Source organism: Tribolium madens, unplaced genomic scaffold (assembly GCF_015345945.1).
Source record: "Tribolium madens isolate multiple individuals breed KSU strain unplaced genomic scaffold, Tmad_KSU_1.1 Scaffold_20;HRSCAF=117;Tcas5.2_LG4, whole genome shotgun sequence".
NCBI lineage: Eukaryota > Metazoa > Arthropoda > Insecta > Coleoptera > Tenebrionidae > Tribolium > Tribolium madens.
In genome coordinates this window covers 6,132,736-6,149,603 of record NW_025400985.1, presented here as the reverse complement: position 1 = coordinate 6,149,603, position 16,868 = coordinate 6,132,736, and the positions used below count along the sequence as shown (strand labels likewise).

The 16,868-nt window shown below is 31.3% G+C and overlaps 6 protein-coding genes and 1 non-coding gene across 11 annotated transcripts; 5 read left to right on the top strand and 2 right to left on the bottom strand.

Annotated features, from left to right (window-relative positions):
* Positions 1-2,835: 2,835 nt before the first annotated feature.
* On the top strand, positions 2,836-4,264 carry LOC123005526 (transmembrane protein 41B). 3 transcript variants are annotated; one of them, XM_044399318.1, is made up of 4 exons: positions 2,836-3,195; positions 3,260-3,365; positions 3,420-3,548; positions 3,621-4,264. In XM_044399318.1, exons 1-4 carry the CDS (start codon positions 3,003-3,005, stop codon positions 4,126-4,128), a joined length of 936 nt encoding a protein of 311 aa, XP_044255253.1. In that variant the 5' UTR covers positions 2,836-3,002; the 3' UTR covers positions 4,129-4,264. The 3 variants fall into 3 exon arrangements, with proteins under 3 accessions (XP_044255253.1, XP_044255254.1, XP_044255255.1); XM_044399319.1 differs by having other exon boundaries at positions 2,838-3,027; XM_044399320.1 differs by having other exon boundaries at positions 3,100-3,195; positions 3,244-3,365.
* Positions 4,252-6,199, bottom strand: LOC123005525. The gene is made up of 4 exons (XM_044399317.1): positions 5,111-6,199; positions 4,912-5,063; positions 4,433-4,862; positions 4,252-4,382 (listed from the first exon to the last, which is right to left on the bottom strand). Exons 1-4 carry the CDS (start codon positions 5,472-5,474, stop codon positions 4,288-4,290), a joined length of 1,041 nt encoding a protein of 346 aa, XP_044255252.1. The 5' UTR covers positions 5,475-6,199; the 3' UTR covers positions 4,252-4,287.
* Positions 6,200-6,341: 142 nt separating this feature from the next.
* LOC123005524 lies at positions 6,342-8,578 on the bottom strand. Its single transcript, XM_044399316.1, has 6 exons — positions 8,351-8,578; positions 8,132-8,258; positions 7,924-8,085; positions 7,603-7,879; positions 6,779-7,545; positions 6,342-6,731 (listed from the first exon to the last, which is right to left on the bottom strand). The coding sequence occupies exons 1-6, from the start codon at positions 8,438-8,440 to the stop codon at positions 6,376-6,378; spliced, it is 1,779 nt and encodes a 592-aa protein (XP_044255251.1). The 5' UTR covers positions 8,441-8,578; the 3' UTR covers positions 6,342-6,375.
* Positions 8,579-8,939: 361 nt separating this feature from the next.
* On the top strand, positions 8,940-9,011 carry Trnac-gca. Its single transcript has one exon. It is a non-coding gene; the product is annotated as a tRNA-Cys (tRNA).
* A 273-nt stretch (positions 9,012-9,284) lies between these two features.
* LOC123005623 lies at positions 9,285-14,530 on the top strand. Of its 3 annotated transcripts, XR_006412771.1 has the most exons (4): positions 9,285-9,407; positions 10,455-10,998; positions 11,052-14,040; positions 14,104-14,246. XR_006412771.1 is itself a non-coding variant. In XM_044399457.1 (2 exons), the coding sequence occupies exons 1-2, from the start codon at positions 14,017-14,019 to the stop codon at positions 14,484-14,486; spliced, it is 423 nt and encodes a 140-aa protein (XP_044255392.1). In that variant the 5' UTR covers positions 13,900-14,016; the 3' UTR covers positions 14,487-14,530. The 3 variants fall into 3 exon arrangements, 1 of the variants encoding a protein (XP_044255392.1); XR_006412772.1 differs by lacking the exon at positions 9,285-9,407 and having other exon boundaries at positions 10,354-10,998; XM_044399457.1 differs by lacking the exons at positions 9,285-9,407; positions 10,455-10,998 and having other exon boundaries at positions 13,900-14,040; positions 14,088-14,530.
* Positions 14,531-14,534: 4 nt separating this feature from the next.
* Positions 14,535-15,111, top strand: LOC123005624. The gene is made up of 2 exons (XM_044399458.1): positions 14,535-14,661; positions 14,709-15,111. The coding sequence occupies exons 1-2, from the start codon at positions 14,629-14,631 to the stop codon at positions 15,093-15,095; spliced, it is 420 nt and encodes a 139-aa protein (XP_044255393.1). The 5' UTR covers positions 14,535-14,628; the 3' UTR covers positions 15,096-15,111.
* Positions 15,112-15,307: 196 nt separating this feature from the next.
* On the top strand, positions 15,308-15,915 carry LOC123005534. Its single transcript, XM_044399328.1, has 2 exons — positions 15,308-15,437; positions 15,495-15,915. The coding sequence occupies exons 1-2, from the start codon at positions 15,399-15,401 to the stop codon at positions 15,843-15,845; spliced, it is 390 nt and encodes a 129-aa protein (XP_044255263.1). The 5' UTR covers positions 15,308-15,398; the 3' UTR covers positions 15,846-15,915.
* The last annotated feature ends 953 nt before the right edge of the window (positions 15,916-16,868 follow it).

Genomic DNA, 16,868 nt, shown 5'->3' with positions numbered 1-16,868 from the left:
TATTCCGGCTTGTCGTTTTTGAATTCAATTTTTTCCTTATTTTATCTAAGAAGATACAAATTTGTGTTCTTTTTCCACATATATCTAAGTGCAGAAAGACCTAATATAAACATAAATAAGAATGACTCAAGACGGAATAATGCCTGAAGATAACAGTTATGTAATTGTGATGTCTCACGAGACACTGAACATATTTTATTACTCCCTTTCATTTTTATCCTTCTGTTTATGGCCTAACCCCTATTTCTGTGTTCATGAAAAAACGTCAATAATACAAAACGATAGATTCGTCTTCGTGTGGAAGAACCCACCTGCGTATTGATTAGTGTAATTTGTAATATGATTTATGTAACTCTCCTCTCAATGTTGCAAGTCTGTAAATAAACTAAATGTCGGGTCAGTTATGTCAATTGTTCTAAACCGCAAACCGCAAGTTGCAGTAATAAACAAAAACGTATTGTACATACCAATAATTAAACCGATTAAAATCAATTATTTATGTTCGTCTCGTCTTACGTAATATTGGTCGCGACTGGGAAGAAATACAACTTTTTGCGTTTAAAATTGGCAACACATGCAGATGGCTTTTGGCGATATAAATAGTTGAGGAGAACATAATTAATTTGTTGGTACAAAAAGAGCATTAGATGTCGACGTTTCGCTCTGTTAAAAACACCTGGTTTTCCAAAACACAGGTGTTTACAAAATTTAATTCAGTGACAGTGAAATTGAATTTATTCCTGGATGAAACTAATTCTAGAATCATTCATGAAACGCGCTAGATTTGCTAATTGCGAGGAACGGACCAATTAGTTGAGCTTGTTTTGTGGTTTTATTAACCTGTAATATATTTCAACTAAAGTTAGAACGGAATAGTGCAATAACCGAATATTACAGCAGTGTCACAGCACGGATTTTACAAGAATATTGTTTGCTCGAAGAAATTTCAACAAATCTTGCGTCAAGAAAAGAAATTTCAATATGTTTTCGAAGAACTTTTACATTTACTTGGCACAGATTCAATGTTGATGTAATTACGGAAAATTGGTTACGAGTAATAATTTAATATTTCTCATCGAGTTTCATTTTATAATTTTACATCGTACTGTTGTGACGTCAAACTTACTGGACACTTATTTTACTCTTCTGAATATTGCAATCAACCAATTTAATCTGAAGGCTTACAATTATTGTGGAAATGTTTTGTTTTCAACGTTTTTCGACATTTTGGTACATTTTGTAAATTGATAAATATCCTGACCAATAAAATTACATAAACAAAAATTTGTTTGTAATTGGTTTCCGGCGTAATTACAACTTTATACATAAAAATTATACGAAATAAACGTCCGGTTGCCATAAGCTAATCAACAAGTAAACACAGATCTTATATTACCTATTTATTGAGATAAGAATTATATTTACTAACTACAAGATGATTCAAAACTGAGTTAAAAATTTTCAAAACAAAAAATTGGTTTTTCAATTTCGGTGTCACAATGAGCATTTTGGGCAACTGAAAACAGTTGCACAACATGCAATTGTAACACTGTTTTTTGGCGACATTTTATGCAATATTTTGGGCATCACTGGCCATATACTGTCGTTTTTAACTTTTTAAGTAAGATATTGTTGCAGTTCAACGTATTTCACCGAAATTAATGAAACATTTTTTTAATTAAAAACTATGATCTAAAAATGACTTCAAATGAAACAAAATTATTTTTTTGTATACGCTCTCAAAAATAGCTATTTTGCGGACTCATTTGAGTCCCTAAAATGAGTCTTTTCCGGACTCAGTAAGATAGTACGCAAAACGGTTATTTTAGGTACTCAGTCCTCAAAAACAGTTTTTGCGAACTAAAAAAATTAAATTGGTTACTATGGTAACGAATTTTTTTTTAATTAGTATGAGGTGTGAATTCGTGTTTTGGGAGCTTTAACAAAAAATCTTGTACCTATACACCACGTACGCAAAAGGTTTTAGGTGACTCCTCTCATTGAAGACTCAGCTCCTACGTCGCCTCATCATTAATTACGATTGGTCCCCTAAAATTCTATTTTGCGTACTTGAGACATAAATAGCTATTTTTAAGCAGTATTTTTTTAAATAAATTGGTAAAGTTGCATTCCGAGCTCATTACGAACTTAATCGAAGTGGTCGTTTCATGCATTTGGTCGTTGGAGAGCCCGTTTTTTTGTGCAGGTGCTTTGGGGTAGTTCTAAAAAGAAAACATTTTACAAAATAACAAATTCAATAATAGGTACAGTTGCGGAATTAAAATTTCGGGCAGTTCATAATGTAAACTGTAAAACAACCTTTACATTAATAACCTCATTTTTTACTCTTGTCATGATTTGTGGCATAATAATAGGTAGACAGCAGATCAAAGCGATGATTTAATTATTACACTTAGTTCAATGAATAAATTTCCTAAAACAGACAAATTGTTTAATTAACTAACAATTTTAACAAGAAAAAAGAGATTTATTTGTCAAATGTCAGTCACGATGAGAATGGGTGGAGTTATTTCTCTCGCCGCTCATGCGGTACCCTCGATTTTTCTTTGATGCAATGGGTCCATTCCGCAACTGTACGTGATAATACGAAAATTGACAGTTCTGTTATTTCTCCAAAACCAAAGTTTGAAAAAAAATCTGCATTCATTTTTACGATTAGTTGACTGTTTTTTATCACCTTTCGAAACTTGTCATCAGTTATGCGCATATTTTGTAATTTTTACATAAAATTTGCATAAATACGTTTTTCGGGCCCAATTAACACCAATCAGGCCCTGTCAAAAGTGGCGATTGGCTTTCAGCCTATCACGTCATGCCACACCATGTCAGCTGATCACCTTCACGTCAGTGCTGTCATCTGTCACGTTAGTTTAAATTTCCATTAATTAGAAAAATAAATAACGTAAATATGAAGCAGTAAATCACAAAAAACCATATCGAATTCCATTTTAAATAAATTTCAAGCAATTCCGACTGAAAAAATGACGACACAACAAAACATCCAAGGTGACAATCAAATTCAATGTTTTCAAATATCATCCACCTCAGACATTTATAATCGCCCTTTCCTATCAAACTACCAAATCAGGGGTAGACCTACATACCGCAGATCTATTAATTTTACTAATCATTCCCCAGTTATGATCCCGAACCGACAATCCATTCATGATCCAAGTAGGTTAACATAACCTCAAAATTATATTTTTGCTTAAAAATTAACAGTGTTTTCTTTTTTTAGATAATTCTATATCTACAAGGACGGCATTAGTTTCAGTTTTTATAATTTTTTTAAGTTCACTCTTTGCGTTGTTTTTAGTGTATAAAACTTTTCCTCAAGTCACTGAGTAAGTTTTTCCAAATCCTATTCCAAGAATTAGACTGATGTTACCTGTTTTTAGGGAAGAACGGCAACACATCAAATTGCCATGGAACATAGAAGACGCTAAACAATTAGGAATTGTTTTAAACAGATATAAAGCCGACCATTATTTCCAAGTAATGACTGGAGTTTTTACTGCTTACATTTTGTATCCTTTTTTATAGTTCTAAGTTACAAAATACTGTTTTAACGTAGAATATTTTCTTTAATCCTAATACAGTCTTCAAACATTTGCAATTCCGGGTTCGCTATTTCTTTCAGTCCTTTCAGGATTCCTCTTTCCTTTCACGGTGGCTCTGACCCTAGTTTGCACTTGTTCAGCTGTAGGAGCCTCCTTATGTTTTCTATTGTCCCAACTGTTGGGACGAAAACTAGTTCTAAAGTATTTCCCTGAAAAAGCTGCTGCATGGGGCCACCAAGTGAATAAACACCGTGACAATTTGTTCAACTACGTATTATTTTTAAGAATAACACCATTTTTACCCAACTGGTTTATAAATTTAACTGCACCTGTGATAGGAGTCCCGTTGGTGCCTTTTGCTCTAGGAACATTTTTTGGAGTTGCACCACCTTCATTTATTGCCATTCAAGGTGGACAAACGTTGCAAAATATGACTGCTGATGATTTTAAAATAAGTGCTAGTTCATTGGTTACATTGGCGGTGTGTGGGATCATCCCGTTGTTACCCATTATTTTTAAAGGATGGTTGAAAAAGAAAATTGAATAAAATTTTAATTTTTTGTTTCTACTTAAATTGGTTGTTAAATAAATCCACAATAGCTCATTCCGTTTTGTAAAAACAGAGTAGGATATTAGTTGTCATAAACTATTTATTTTGAAATAAAATTTCCGTTTGTTAAAAATTATTTATTATTCAGTCTGTTGGTTAACAATATGAACTTACGTAACTTACTGACACTTCTGATAGATCTTTTCTTGTGGGAAGACTGATGGGGCGCCAGTACCACCAATTATACCATACTGAAAAAAAATAATTAGTTTTTTAAAACAGCAAACAACAAATTTCTTACAAACATAAGAAGGTTTGAGTATTACAGAAACTGTTCTGCAGACGTCTCCACATTCTCTAGAGGGTTTAAGGATGATGGTGCGTTCACCTGCCCCTTGTGTAATAATTACATAACTACATTCAGGATTAGGTAATACATAAGGGTCCGCTTTTGGTCCATCAATCATGACATAACGTTCTATACTTTGCCCTGACCATTCAGAAATTATGTAAGGCCTGGGAAATAAAGTTCTTATTAACCTCCCAGGAGCCATTTTATTAATTCTCCAAGAAATATGAGTGGAAGACTCAACACTAATACTGAACAATTCCTGTATATTACTGATGGAAGAATTAGTTGACTTAATTTTGTCAGCCTCATCATGAAATACATTTTTATTACTCATGTACAACTCCTTTAGTTTTTCAAATAAAACTTCTTTTTGTTGTGTCTATAACAATGGATACAGGAAGGATACTTAAATTTAGTTATAATTTTACTTTGACTATGTAAGGCGTCCCAGACTGGTATAAACTGTAATTATCAAATCCAGTCAAGTCAATAACTGAGTGCACATTTTCACATGGCCAACACTCCATATCTGACACATAAAAATACGGATTTTCAACCAAACAGCTCTCATCGTATAATCCTGCAAACACACTTTATTAACAAATACTGGAACAACAGTGACAATACCTGTGAGTGCAGGAAACCTCTTGATTACTGGAACTGATAAAAACCTCAACACTTTTAATCCAGGATAAATCAACCCCTGAACATTTCGAAGCACAATACTGGAAGTTGGTTGATGTACATTTAATAAAACGTAAACACAAATCGATATCAATGTAAATATTAAAAATATTTTGAGGATTGTAGAAAAATACTTTTGAGCGTTACTCTCATTTTCATTTGAGCTTGCATTTTCTTGGTCTAATTGTTTAAAACATTCTTTAAATATTTTCGTTATCTCCTTCTCACTAATATTTAATTCTTTGGCACATTTTCGTAAATTATTTACATCGTTTTTGTATTCTTGCAAAAGCTCAGCTTTTGACATTTTACATAACCTCAAAACCAAAACAAAGGGATGATGGTTGTCGTAAAGATTCCTGCTGCTGAAAATTTTCCTGCAACTTTTTCTTGAATTTCGCCGCTAATTGATTTATTTTGCAGTTTTTAACTTTTATTTTTTGTAATATTTGCTGCCACTTTAAAATACTAACAAGATAGAATTCATTATTAGAAAAAATTAAGAAACGGGTATTTTATTTTGAAAAAGTACTGAAACGAATTTTAAAGTCTTAAGAAACATATACTTAAAGTTCTTTATGTAGATTTTTAGTAAAAATAAAAGAAAATTAGGTAAACCTATACTAGAATCTAACAGCATAACCATAACGGCTTTTACAAGCTGAAACATAAATTTTATTTGTTTTTTTTTATTTTGTCAACCAGTACATATTTAAATTACTTATAGTAGGTATTAGATTAGTTTTATAAAATTTGTTGGTGGGAACTTAAAGATAAAGTTATAAAAAATTAATGCATTACCTATTCCTTATTATTATTAAAAAAAGTTTTATTCATTTTTATTAGATTTTTTCACATTTTTCAACAGAATTATCAAAAGTTCACTACAATTACATGTTTTCTTTTTTTTTCAATTTTTTACAGAGGCTGAGTTTTAATGACTTATTTAATGAGACCTTTATTAAGGCGTTGAAGTGCACCATTAAATTTTCAAAATTCTATCTATCACACCTGAGAGTTATGGTTAATTTTAGTGTGTCAAATTCTGAATGAATAATGCCATAACAGCTTAATAAATGATAACAAGGCCGTAAACTAAGCAATAATTGATTGAGGAGAGGATGTTACAACACAAAATTATTTCTTACCACGCAAATTAAACAATAAAGAAGAAAACGAGTAAAACGATATTTATTCAACAATGAAATTTAAAAATTAAAATCGGAATACCGTTGGCAGTTATAACTTCGCACATGTTTGATATTAAACACAATTTTTTTCAAAATATACGACACAATCCACAGAGACACGTTAAAAACATAAACCCAATAAGCATAAGACAAGAAAACATCAATTTCTAAATTAGAAAAATAAATAATTACGTAAACTAATATCACAATAAATCCAGTACAAATTTCGAGCGCCCCTTGCAATTTCTTCCAATTTGTTTGTCCAAAAAAATTCTCACAATTTTTGTTTTCCGTGTAAGTGATTATTCCATGACCTATTCCAAAAGTCAGAGAAAATAACGTAAAATTATCGTAACTAAATTTATGAACAATAACTGTAAAAAACTGGTGAAAAACAATCACTTGCATTACTTACACTTACATAAACTGAATCCTGAGACTGAAAGTCCAATAAGGAACAAAATTTGGGTTTTCAGTGGTGAAAGTTTACTAAAAACTGGGTGTCCGGCTAGAAAAAAAAGCCACGAAAATCCAATTATTGTCAAAATAAATGTGGCTTCTGTGTGGTTTCCATGATTGTTTTTTAGACACATCATATACGGGGCTGTTACAATAACAACTGTTGATAGTAGCGTAGTAATAACATTCGATAAAACTGCCGGATAAAAATAAAAACTTCTCAATGTCCTGGGCACAGGTTTAATAAAATATTCGTAAAAAAATGATTTCAGTTTAGTTTTCTTTGCCTCTAATTCAAACAAAACACTGGAAGTAATACTAAAACATCTGGATTTTTTTGGACGAGGTTCACTTAATTCCTCATCTTCATGCTCAACACTTTCAACAATTTCATCCGGTTGATACAAATTAATCACACTCAAGTTGACACTTTTGCGATTATTTTCGTTCAATTCTTGTAAAATAGCACTAATCCTGCTCAACCTTTTACTGGTGATTTCATTAATGTCCTCTTCTTCTTCCAATTCGTTTTCTTCTGGTATATTTGGCAAAATCTTAACACCAACATTTTGGAAATATTTTTGAATGTTATTTGGAGGCGTTGGTTCAGTTATCGTAACCTCATATTCTTCTACTTTTTCTTCATCTTCATCACTGGATGACGACGATGATGACGGTTCTGTGATAATAGGGGGCTTATGGTTCAAATCTTCCATTTCAATTGATAACCTGTGAGTTGAAAAATTATAACTACTTAATTAAAATTTTACAACAATTTCAACTAACCTTTCGAGAGTTTTAAACTTGCAAAGTGGAGATTTTTTGTGTTGCGTTTTTCTAATGAGGAGACATATTGGGATAATATTAAGCATAAGGGCACCTAAAATCAACAGGCAGTGTTTTGTCTTGTATAAATTTGACAAAAACAGAACGAAATGGGGCATGAAAATCAAACTAAAAGCTTTGACCAATTGATCAGTCATGTCAAAAAGTTTTGGTCGATTTTCAAACGCTTGAGAAGTTGCATATTTACAATGGACGTGAATAATGCTTGAAAGTATACCTGGAAACATATATTAAGGTGTGTCAATGAAATTTGTAGTGTACCTCCACACAATCCATATAGAACGATCTGGGCAGTTTTCGTGTTAATAAATGAACTTGTAACAAGTTCAATAAATAAAAAAAAAGTTGCAACAATAATGTTACGTTTGTGTATTTTGTGCCTAATATTGTCCAAATGTTTACAATAAGATTTTGTCCAGGAATCTGGAAAACTACTTAAGTAACGGTTTAAAATCTACTTTAAACTGACTTGTAATCTTTGAAACACTGACGAAAATAATAGCTGTCCATAATCCGGTTTTTAGATTGTATAAGTCTTCCGAAATAAATTGCATTATAAACACGCCATAACAAAGTATCTGTAGCGATAAGAGAAACTGGAAATGTATAGAAATTATAAGTATGTAAATTGCTACCAGGAATCATATTTCTGGGAATTTCTATCTTATCAGACGTCTGTCTTACTCACCTGTACTACTCCGACTGAAATTACTTCTAAATAGGGTGTTTTCCAATTTTCATTCAAATTGTCACTTAGCCTTGAAGTAGGTCGGCCCATTGTCACGATTTTTTCTCGTTTACATACATCATATTAAATTTTATTTAGTTTCGCATGACTGGAAAGAATATAAGCGAGATTTCCTCACTAAAGGAATGAATATTTCAAACGAACAGATACTAGCACTTCTTATCTTATCATACAAATAAACTTTTCTAATAATAAAGTAAGAAATGAATTGTGTCTATCTCTTTTTATACCTATTGGATGAATTGGTTTAGGATATCTGGCTTTTCATTAGAAATTAGTTGGTATTTTTAGTAGGATTGTATAGTAGGTATAGTTCAGCTACACAAGCTGTTTTTTGTCTAATTATTATTTTCGATTTGTTGTTTTATTTATAATAAATTTAATTGAAAAATGAAAAATTAATAATCATAATAAATACATTTGATCGACTTACGGTGTTATGAACTAATCAATACAGCAGTAATACTATTAATTTCTTGATTTGTAAAACTGATCTGGAATTACAGGGTATGTAGAAATACACGCAAGTGGGGGTATAGCTCAGTGGTAGAGCATTCGACTGCAGATCGAGAGGTCCCCGGTTCAAACCCGGGTGCCCCCTAAGTTTTTTTTCGTCTTAATCAATTAATTTAACTTTATTATTTTACAAAAGCTGTACTTATAAAAAAACTACATTAACTTTGAAGTTGTTTGTTTTAATAAAAAATGTAGTTTTAAAAAAAAAATGAAAATTGTATTTATTAAAAGCAAATGTGTGAAGAAGCAAGATGTGTTTAATTGGCATTATTGTCGCTACTGTGCACACAAAATGAATTTTGCTGCGTCATACATTTGTGAGGGAAGATTTTTATTACCATTCTATCTTTATTTGAGTCACTTTCTGTTCGAATCATTTAAAACTGTATTGTTTGAAGATAAGTAGTTTATTTACGGCAATCGAATCGATGGTACACAAACTGTGGTAAAAATGAGTCTATTAATTGCAAAAAATATGTTGGTAAGTGGTTTTTAATATATTTTCTGCAATACATAATTAGAATTTTGAGAATTAGCACGCTATAAAAATCGTTTTTTTTTATTGCACAAATGTAATTAAAACGCCACAACAGCCCTTGATTAAGCAAGCAAAATCTTTTTCCTCTATTTTCATTTTTTTTGACAAACACTTCAGACTTCATTAATTTTTAATTAATGATGACGGGCTAATGACTACGTCATTATTTGATAGACGGTTCATGAAATATTTTTTGAGTTTTGATAACGTACAAATGTAATCGATGATTTATTATTTAAAATAAATGATGCATATCTCAGTGATTTAAAAAAATATATAAGTGATGAATTGCTTGGATTAATGAGTATGGAGTAAATGCATTTATTAAAATTAATTCGAAATACCACTGGAAAAAATTGTTTTTAAATTAAAGAACGCAAAACTTGTTATTTTTTTTTAATTTTATTGATTAATTCCCATTGACGAAGACAGTTGATAATGTTATCAAATTATGTCCCCACATAGGCTCACATTGTGTTTTACCTACTGTTTAACAACCTACGCATTTGTTATATTCTGAAGTAATTAGCTTCAAATTACATATCATTGTCTAAAACTAATTAACCCTAACTAACACTGGTTACTCTGCAAAATAATAGTAGATTTACAATACATTTGTTTTAAATACGTCATAATTTATCTAGATAATAAAATTTTATTTAAAAAGTTTTATTTTGTATAGCAAAAAGAAAAGTTTAGTTATGGCTTTATAAAGTTCACTTTATCGGCTGTCTTTTATAATCTGAATATATTCTGAATTATGCCAAACCAATAAAGTTTTATAGAATTTGAGACTTATCCAGTTGGCGTATTTTTTATGTAGTAAAAAAAAATAAAAACTGTTTATCAAACATATTAATTGATTCTTGAAAGTGTTATATTTAAGTATAATACTACCTACATTTTCTGTTTCTGTAAATAGCAAGGGCGTAAAAAACTACAAGTACATACATATTTTCTGATCAAGAAACTAATTCATATTTTTTTCAGCTGTTCCTGTTTGTGACACTATTTTGTTTCGAAGATATACTTGCCGCAAATTTTTTTAATAAGTTATTTACACACAAAAATGAAGGAAAAAATACTAAGGAATTGGAAGAAATATTTTCTAAATTCACAGTGGATCAACCCTTAATTAAAGCATCTTATGAAAAATTTGATGAAAAAAAATATACCACCATCTGTTGGAATGAGAAAGCAACTTTGCATTTTTTTGAAAATGGCACTAATTATGGCTACATTGAGTACTCTATTAGCTTGGAAGCATCGCCAAAATTAGCTCCAACTAACTCTATAGCTCGTGATAAAGAAACTTATGAAATCACAGACAATGATACAAAAGAATCTCGCAAATTAGATTTTGTGACAGTGGAACAAACCATTATCGAAACAATTAAACAAAATCTTACTTTTATTTGTAGATCAGGTAAAATTTTGTCCAAGTCATTCATTGATCTTCCTGAAAGGAAACGTGTAGAAATTAAACTGAAACCAGTTTTTCAAAACGTTCAAGCTGGCACTACAAACAGAAAAGGTATTAATTCATAAATCAACATATTTATATGTTAATCGTATTATTTTTTTTAGAGACTTCAAGATCTGGCAAACAGGCAATTGAAGTAAGAATATTACCAAAATCGACTGTTGAAAGAAGAGGTGAAAAAAATTTAAATTTGACACAGAAGACAACATTCTTACAAAAACAAAACGTGTCTGCAGGACCTAGGTCACTTCCTCAATATCAAAAAGAAAATTTAAATACTTCGCAAACAGAACATACTTTTTCAACAAGAATTTTCTCTCCGAATCTGAATAATACGCAAGATTTAAACTCTCAGTTAAAAGCAATTGAGGAGAACGGTGCTTTAGTTGGAACAAGAGTGAAGTCAACTAATGACGCAAATAAAAATAAATCAAATGAAACTACTGCGAAATCTGGACAAGATTTAGAGATAACAATGTTACCAAGAATGTTATTTACGAATAAGAGTATAATGCAAGAAAATTCAAACATTCAAGGTACTGAACCTACACCGAGTTCGGTGTCGAAAATATCACCAAGAATTTTACCTAACAATGAAAATTTACAACAAGAAACTTTAAGTAAAATTATAAAAAAACTAGAAAACTCAAACTCTTTACGGGCACCAAATTCTCAACAAGAAAGTGCATTAATATCTTCAAAAATTATCTCTCAAAGTCAGGATTTGCCGCCAAAAAATAAATCGCAAACTGTTAAAATAGAAAGTGCTTCAAAACCTTTAAACGGTACTGACAATAATAAATCAAACGGAAACGTTACAAACTTTCTACCAAGTTTAGAAGCTCCATCAAAAATTTTGCAAAATTTAGAGTTAAATTCTTCATTTGCGAAAATTTCTAAGCCAGTTGCTAAAAAGACCAAAGAATCTTTACCAAGTTCTAAGGTAAACATTTCACCAAGAATTGTACCTCAGAGTCAGAATTTACAAAAATCAGTCTCTCAACTAGAACCTGGAAACACTGCAAAGTCTTCATCAAGTTCTGACAAAAAGAAAATTTTGCCAAAAATTTTACCAGAGGGTCAGAATGGACAACAATCAAAATCTCAGCTAAAACCTGGAGAGAAAACAGAGTCTCTAACCAATTATGGGATTAAAATAACATCCAGAATTTTACCTACGAATCAGACAACACAACAGTCGTCTTTTCAGCTAGAATCTCAAAGTAAAACAGAGTCTCTACCAAGTTCTGAGAAGAAAATATTACCACGAATTTTATCCAACAATCAGAGTATGCCACAACCAAATTCTCAGCTTAAATCTGAAAAAATTACACCAAGTTCTGATACTGTAGAATTACCTAAAAATCAAAATGCGGATCAAGTAAAATCTGACTCAAAAGTAGCTGCAACTTTTCAGTCAAAACAAAAAAACATTACAAAAATTCCAAAAGTCGATGAGATAAAAACACAACCCAGAAACTTACAACTAGAAAATTTACAAACTTCTCATCAAAAAGAATTGAATCGTCCATCAGCAACATCACCGGAAATTCTTCCTCAGACACAAAATTTGACAATTAAAGAATCAATTGTCGATCTGAAAACAAGTAAAGGAGATAGTGATCGAGTTAAATCGAAAATGATGTCTAAAAATGAAGCCGATAAAAACAAACCAAATGAAAGCACTGCAAAATCTCTACCAAATTTAAAATCTGTTTCTGAGACAAAAACATCACTTAAAAATGAAAATTTAGAGCAAGAAAAATCAACTCCTCAAAAAAATATGATTACTCCAACTCCTAGAATTTTAACTGAGAATGAGAATTTGCATCGAGAAAAGTCAAACATATCGTTAGTGCTAACTTCTAACCAGAAAAATCATTTAACAGCAAAAGCACCAACGTCTCCAGAAGAAAACATTGGAGAAAATTCCGTGAAGACAATATCACCAAAATTGCTTGAACAGAATAAGAGGCTGGAAGAGGAAAACACAAGTGACACACCTGACAAGAAAATTGATGCATATTCTGTTTTACCAAGATCACTTCTGGATTATATAAAAAGCATTAAAAACAAGATAGCTAATTTTAAATTGACAAGAAACGATAAATCCCAACATTCTGATAAAGACAAATTAAGTGAAAAAACTGAAACTGACGAAACACTGTCGGCAAGAATGATGCCTTTATCATCATCTGATTTGGAGTCATATGAAAATGACGTTCCAGACGTTATGTCGATTCCAAACAACTACAGGGAATTTGAAATCGGTGATCCAATGAGGGAAGGTATGCTTGAAGGTTTCGACTCCCAACAAAAACTCCCGCTACAATACAACAAATTTCTGAAAAACGGCTTAGGTTTCGAACAACAAACTGGTGAACAAGGATATGTCGGAAAGCAATTTCTTGGATGCAAAAACGGAAAAGTCACCGTAAAGTTAAACATGGACATATTGAATGGAAATTCAAAAGTCAAAAACATTGCAAAGGAAATAGAGCTTGATATTAATCATCATACTGAAGACAGAAATAAAGATTTTGATTATCAACTGAAAAATTTGATTCATAATTATTTCGGCAATGATTTGTACATGACAAACTGTGTGGAAAATGAAGATCCTTCATTGGATATTGCAGCAATGCCACGCACTTTGCAAGATAATCAAGAGCAGCAAATCACGGACTTAAATCTACCACATACGGTACAACAACAACAATATTATGAAGAACCACAAAACAGCCATTTAGGTCTGGGAAATGTTCCAGATGGAGAGAACGTTAATTATGCTAGTAGACCCTTTTATGCTATATCACCCTACAACCAAATAAAAACTTTTTACGTGGACAAAACCGGTGTGTACCATGTAGTACCTTACAGTTACCAACCCAAACAACCTTCATTGTTTCAAAGATTAACAAATAATATAAAAACAGTTCTTAATAAATTAACTCCAACAAATAGATATAGTTATGTGTAGTCTTTTATCTTATCAATTAAAATAAAAATGCATTTGTTTAAACATGCAGTTTTATTTAAGTGCGCGATATTGAAGAAATTTTAGACAAAATGAAGATTTTAATCGCATTTATGGTAAGTAGAATAAAAGAATTTTTTTCAAAACTAATATATTGTTCAAGTCGGTTTTGTGTGTAGGAATAGCACAAGACTATAACTGTACCACCGCTGGAAGATTTAGATACCGGGATTCAACATGTCGTTCTTATTATTTATGCGCTTTGTACAATGGGGCATATGTTAAAAGCGACTATACTTGTCCCAGTACCATGGTTTTTGATCCAACAAGTCAAACATGTTCCAGTACTGCCGTCTGTATTGATAACATTTGTTCCACTCAACCGCTGATACCCCTTTTTCCCAAACTACCAGATCCCAATGGACCTGATTGTCGCACTTACATCCAATGTATGGGACTAATTGATAAATATCCTGTGATTGGCACTTGTCCTAGTGGTCTTCTTTTCGACCAAGATTATAGTCCAAATGCTGATTGCTGGATACAAGGAAATTGTACATAAAAAATAACCTTGTACTTTACAGTAAATAAAATGTTTTAAGAGTATTACGATGTTTATTTGCACCTTACATTTGTTAACATAATATTTGATATGTGATAATATTTAATTAAAATGTATTATTTTCTGCACCAGTGGATACAGCATGATTCTCCACCATTTGTTCATTTGTGTGACTGTAAGTCACAGATTCTTTAAATATGTTTCTCCGAATTGTTGTTTTAGGTCGTGGCTTCTGCCTATGAAACACTCTCAGGTAGTACCAACTGTAAGACAACTGGAAGGTTTAGATACAGTGATCCCACATGTAGGAATTATTTCTTATGTGTTCACTCTCACGGTTCTTTAATTGCAAGAGATTATGTTTGTCCCGAATCTACTATTTTTAATCCTTCTACCAGTCGCTGTTCTACATCAGCACACTGCATAGAGGATATTTGTCAAAATTTACCACCATTAGTTACCAAAGTAGCTGACCCAAATGGTACTGACTGCAAAACGTACATTGAATGTGTTGGGTCAACAAGTAACAGCCATCCTGTTGTAAAAACATGTGAAATTGGCTACTTTAATAAGGATTTACTGAGTTGTAGTTCAATACCAAATTGTTGAAAATAAATTTTGTCAATCATTAAATTGTCTTAATGTTTACATCCCTGTTAGATACATGAAAATTCAAATCATTCGCATTTTATGACGTCATCGTAAAGATTACTATTTTTTTTAATTCTCTGAATGCAAATTTGAACAATGTGATTATTTAATTATAGACTCAAGTGTGTTTAAAGTTTTACGTTGTACAGAGTCATAAATTACTAATCTAAGTTAATTCCTCGATGCAATAAATAAAAAAAATATTTTTAACTTTATATTTATCGTTGCACTTTATTAAAGCTCATTCTTTGACTTTATTAAATGCACTTAACAATGAATATTTTAGTGCATCTAGTCTTGGTAAGTATAGCTAATTAAAAATTATCGAATAAAATCTGTTAAAATAAAACATTTCAGTTATTTGCATTATTGCACCATACTTGGGGCCTTAATTGCGTAGCTCCGGGAACCTTTAAAGAACCTAGAGACCCAACATGTAAAAAATATTATACGTGCACTCTTGTCTTAGGAATGTATTACGTCAAAAGTAATGGATCTTGTGGAACTTTACAAAGATTTAATCCCACTACTCAACAGTGTGATTTAACATCGATTTGCATTAATAGTTATTGCGATAATCAGCTTCCTATGGCTACTTTACCGGATCCCAATGCTCTTAATCCAGCATGTAGACAAACTTATATACAGTGTGTTGGAATCACAAATCAGTACCCAGTCATCGAACAGTGTACAGCAGGATGCTGCTAAAGGATATGTTATGAATTATAAAGAATTATACACACATAAAGACATAATAAACATATAATTGCATATTAAACACTTGTTTTATCATATTTTATTAGTGATGGAACGCTTGCTGAAAAGTGCGACCTCGCTTTGCTTTGTATTTCATTTAAAATTTCAAAGTTAACTCAATGCTTTATCCAAAAACAATATTAAAACAACTGTATTAACAGAATCTAATGAAAAATGAAAAATGTGGTAAGTTTCATTGTTCATTAGGAAAACGAACAGTTTTCTTTCCGGACAAATTTGTGGATAATTTAACATTTGGGCCTTATGCTCGAACAGATAAAATAGATAAATGTCAAAAAAGGACTCAATATGGATGATGACGTGTCTGGAAATGTGCTGAAAATTCAGTCCCACGTCTTTTAATAATTCACCTAAACAATGGCTTTCGCCTTGGCTGGCAATATCGAACCATTCGATCCTGATGGTTGTCCGATTCAAATTCTTATTTGAAAAGGATAAAAATTATTGTCACGTGCAGTACGAACAGAAGAAAATTCGTTTTTGTATAATGTGTCGCGGGAGAATGATTTTTTTCATTTTATTTGTAAGTTATGCTGATCCTTTTCTGAGACAAGTTGTTCGCATATTTTGTATAACGGTAAATTATTTTGATTGTTTTATTTTTTATTTTTATTAGGCCTTTGTTAAACCTACACTTAATCAAATTTAACGAGGTGGAATTGTACATAAATATTCTGATAATGTACATATAATTCGAGCAATGGATTTATCTTTCTAATATTTACGAATTCGGTAATTGTGTATAATTGAGTTTTCAAAATAATTAAGCGAGAATTACATTTCCTAAAGAAAGTCGACACTGACCTGCATAAAAATGATCCATTTTAACATTTCACGAAAATTTGTTCTCAACAAATTATACGAGAAATTCTCCTAAACAGTAAAAATATTTTCAACAATTGCTAATTAAATTATTGTTGTCTAAAGGATTTGTAGTTCTTATAATTTGTCGAA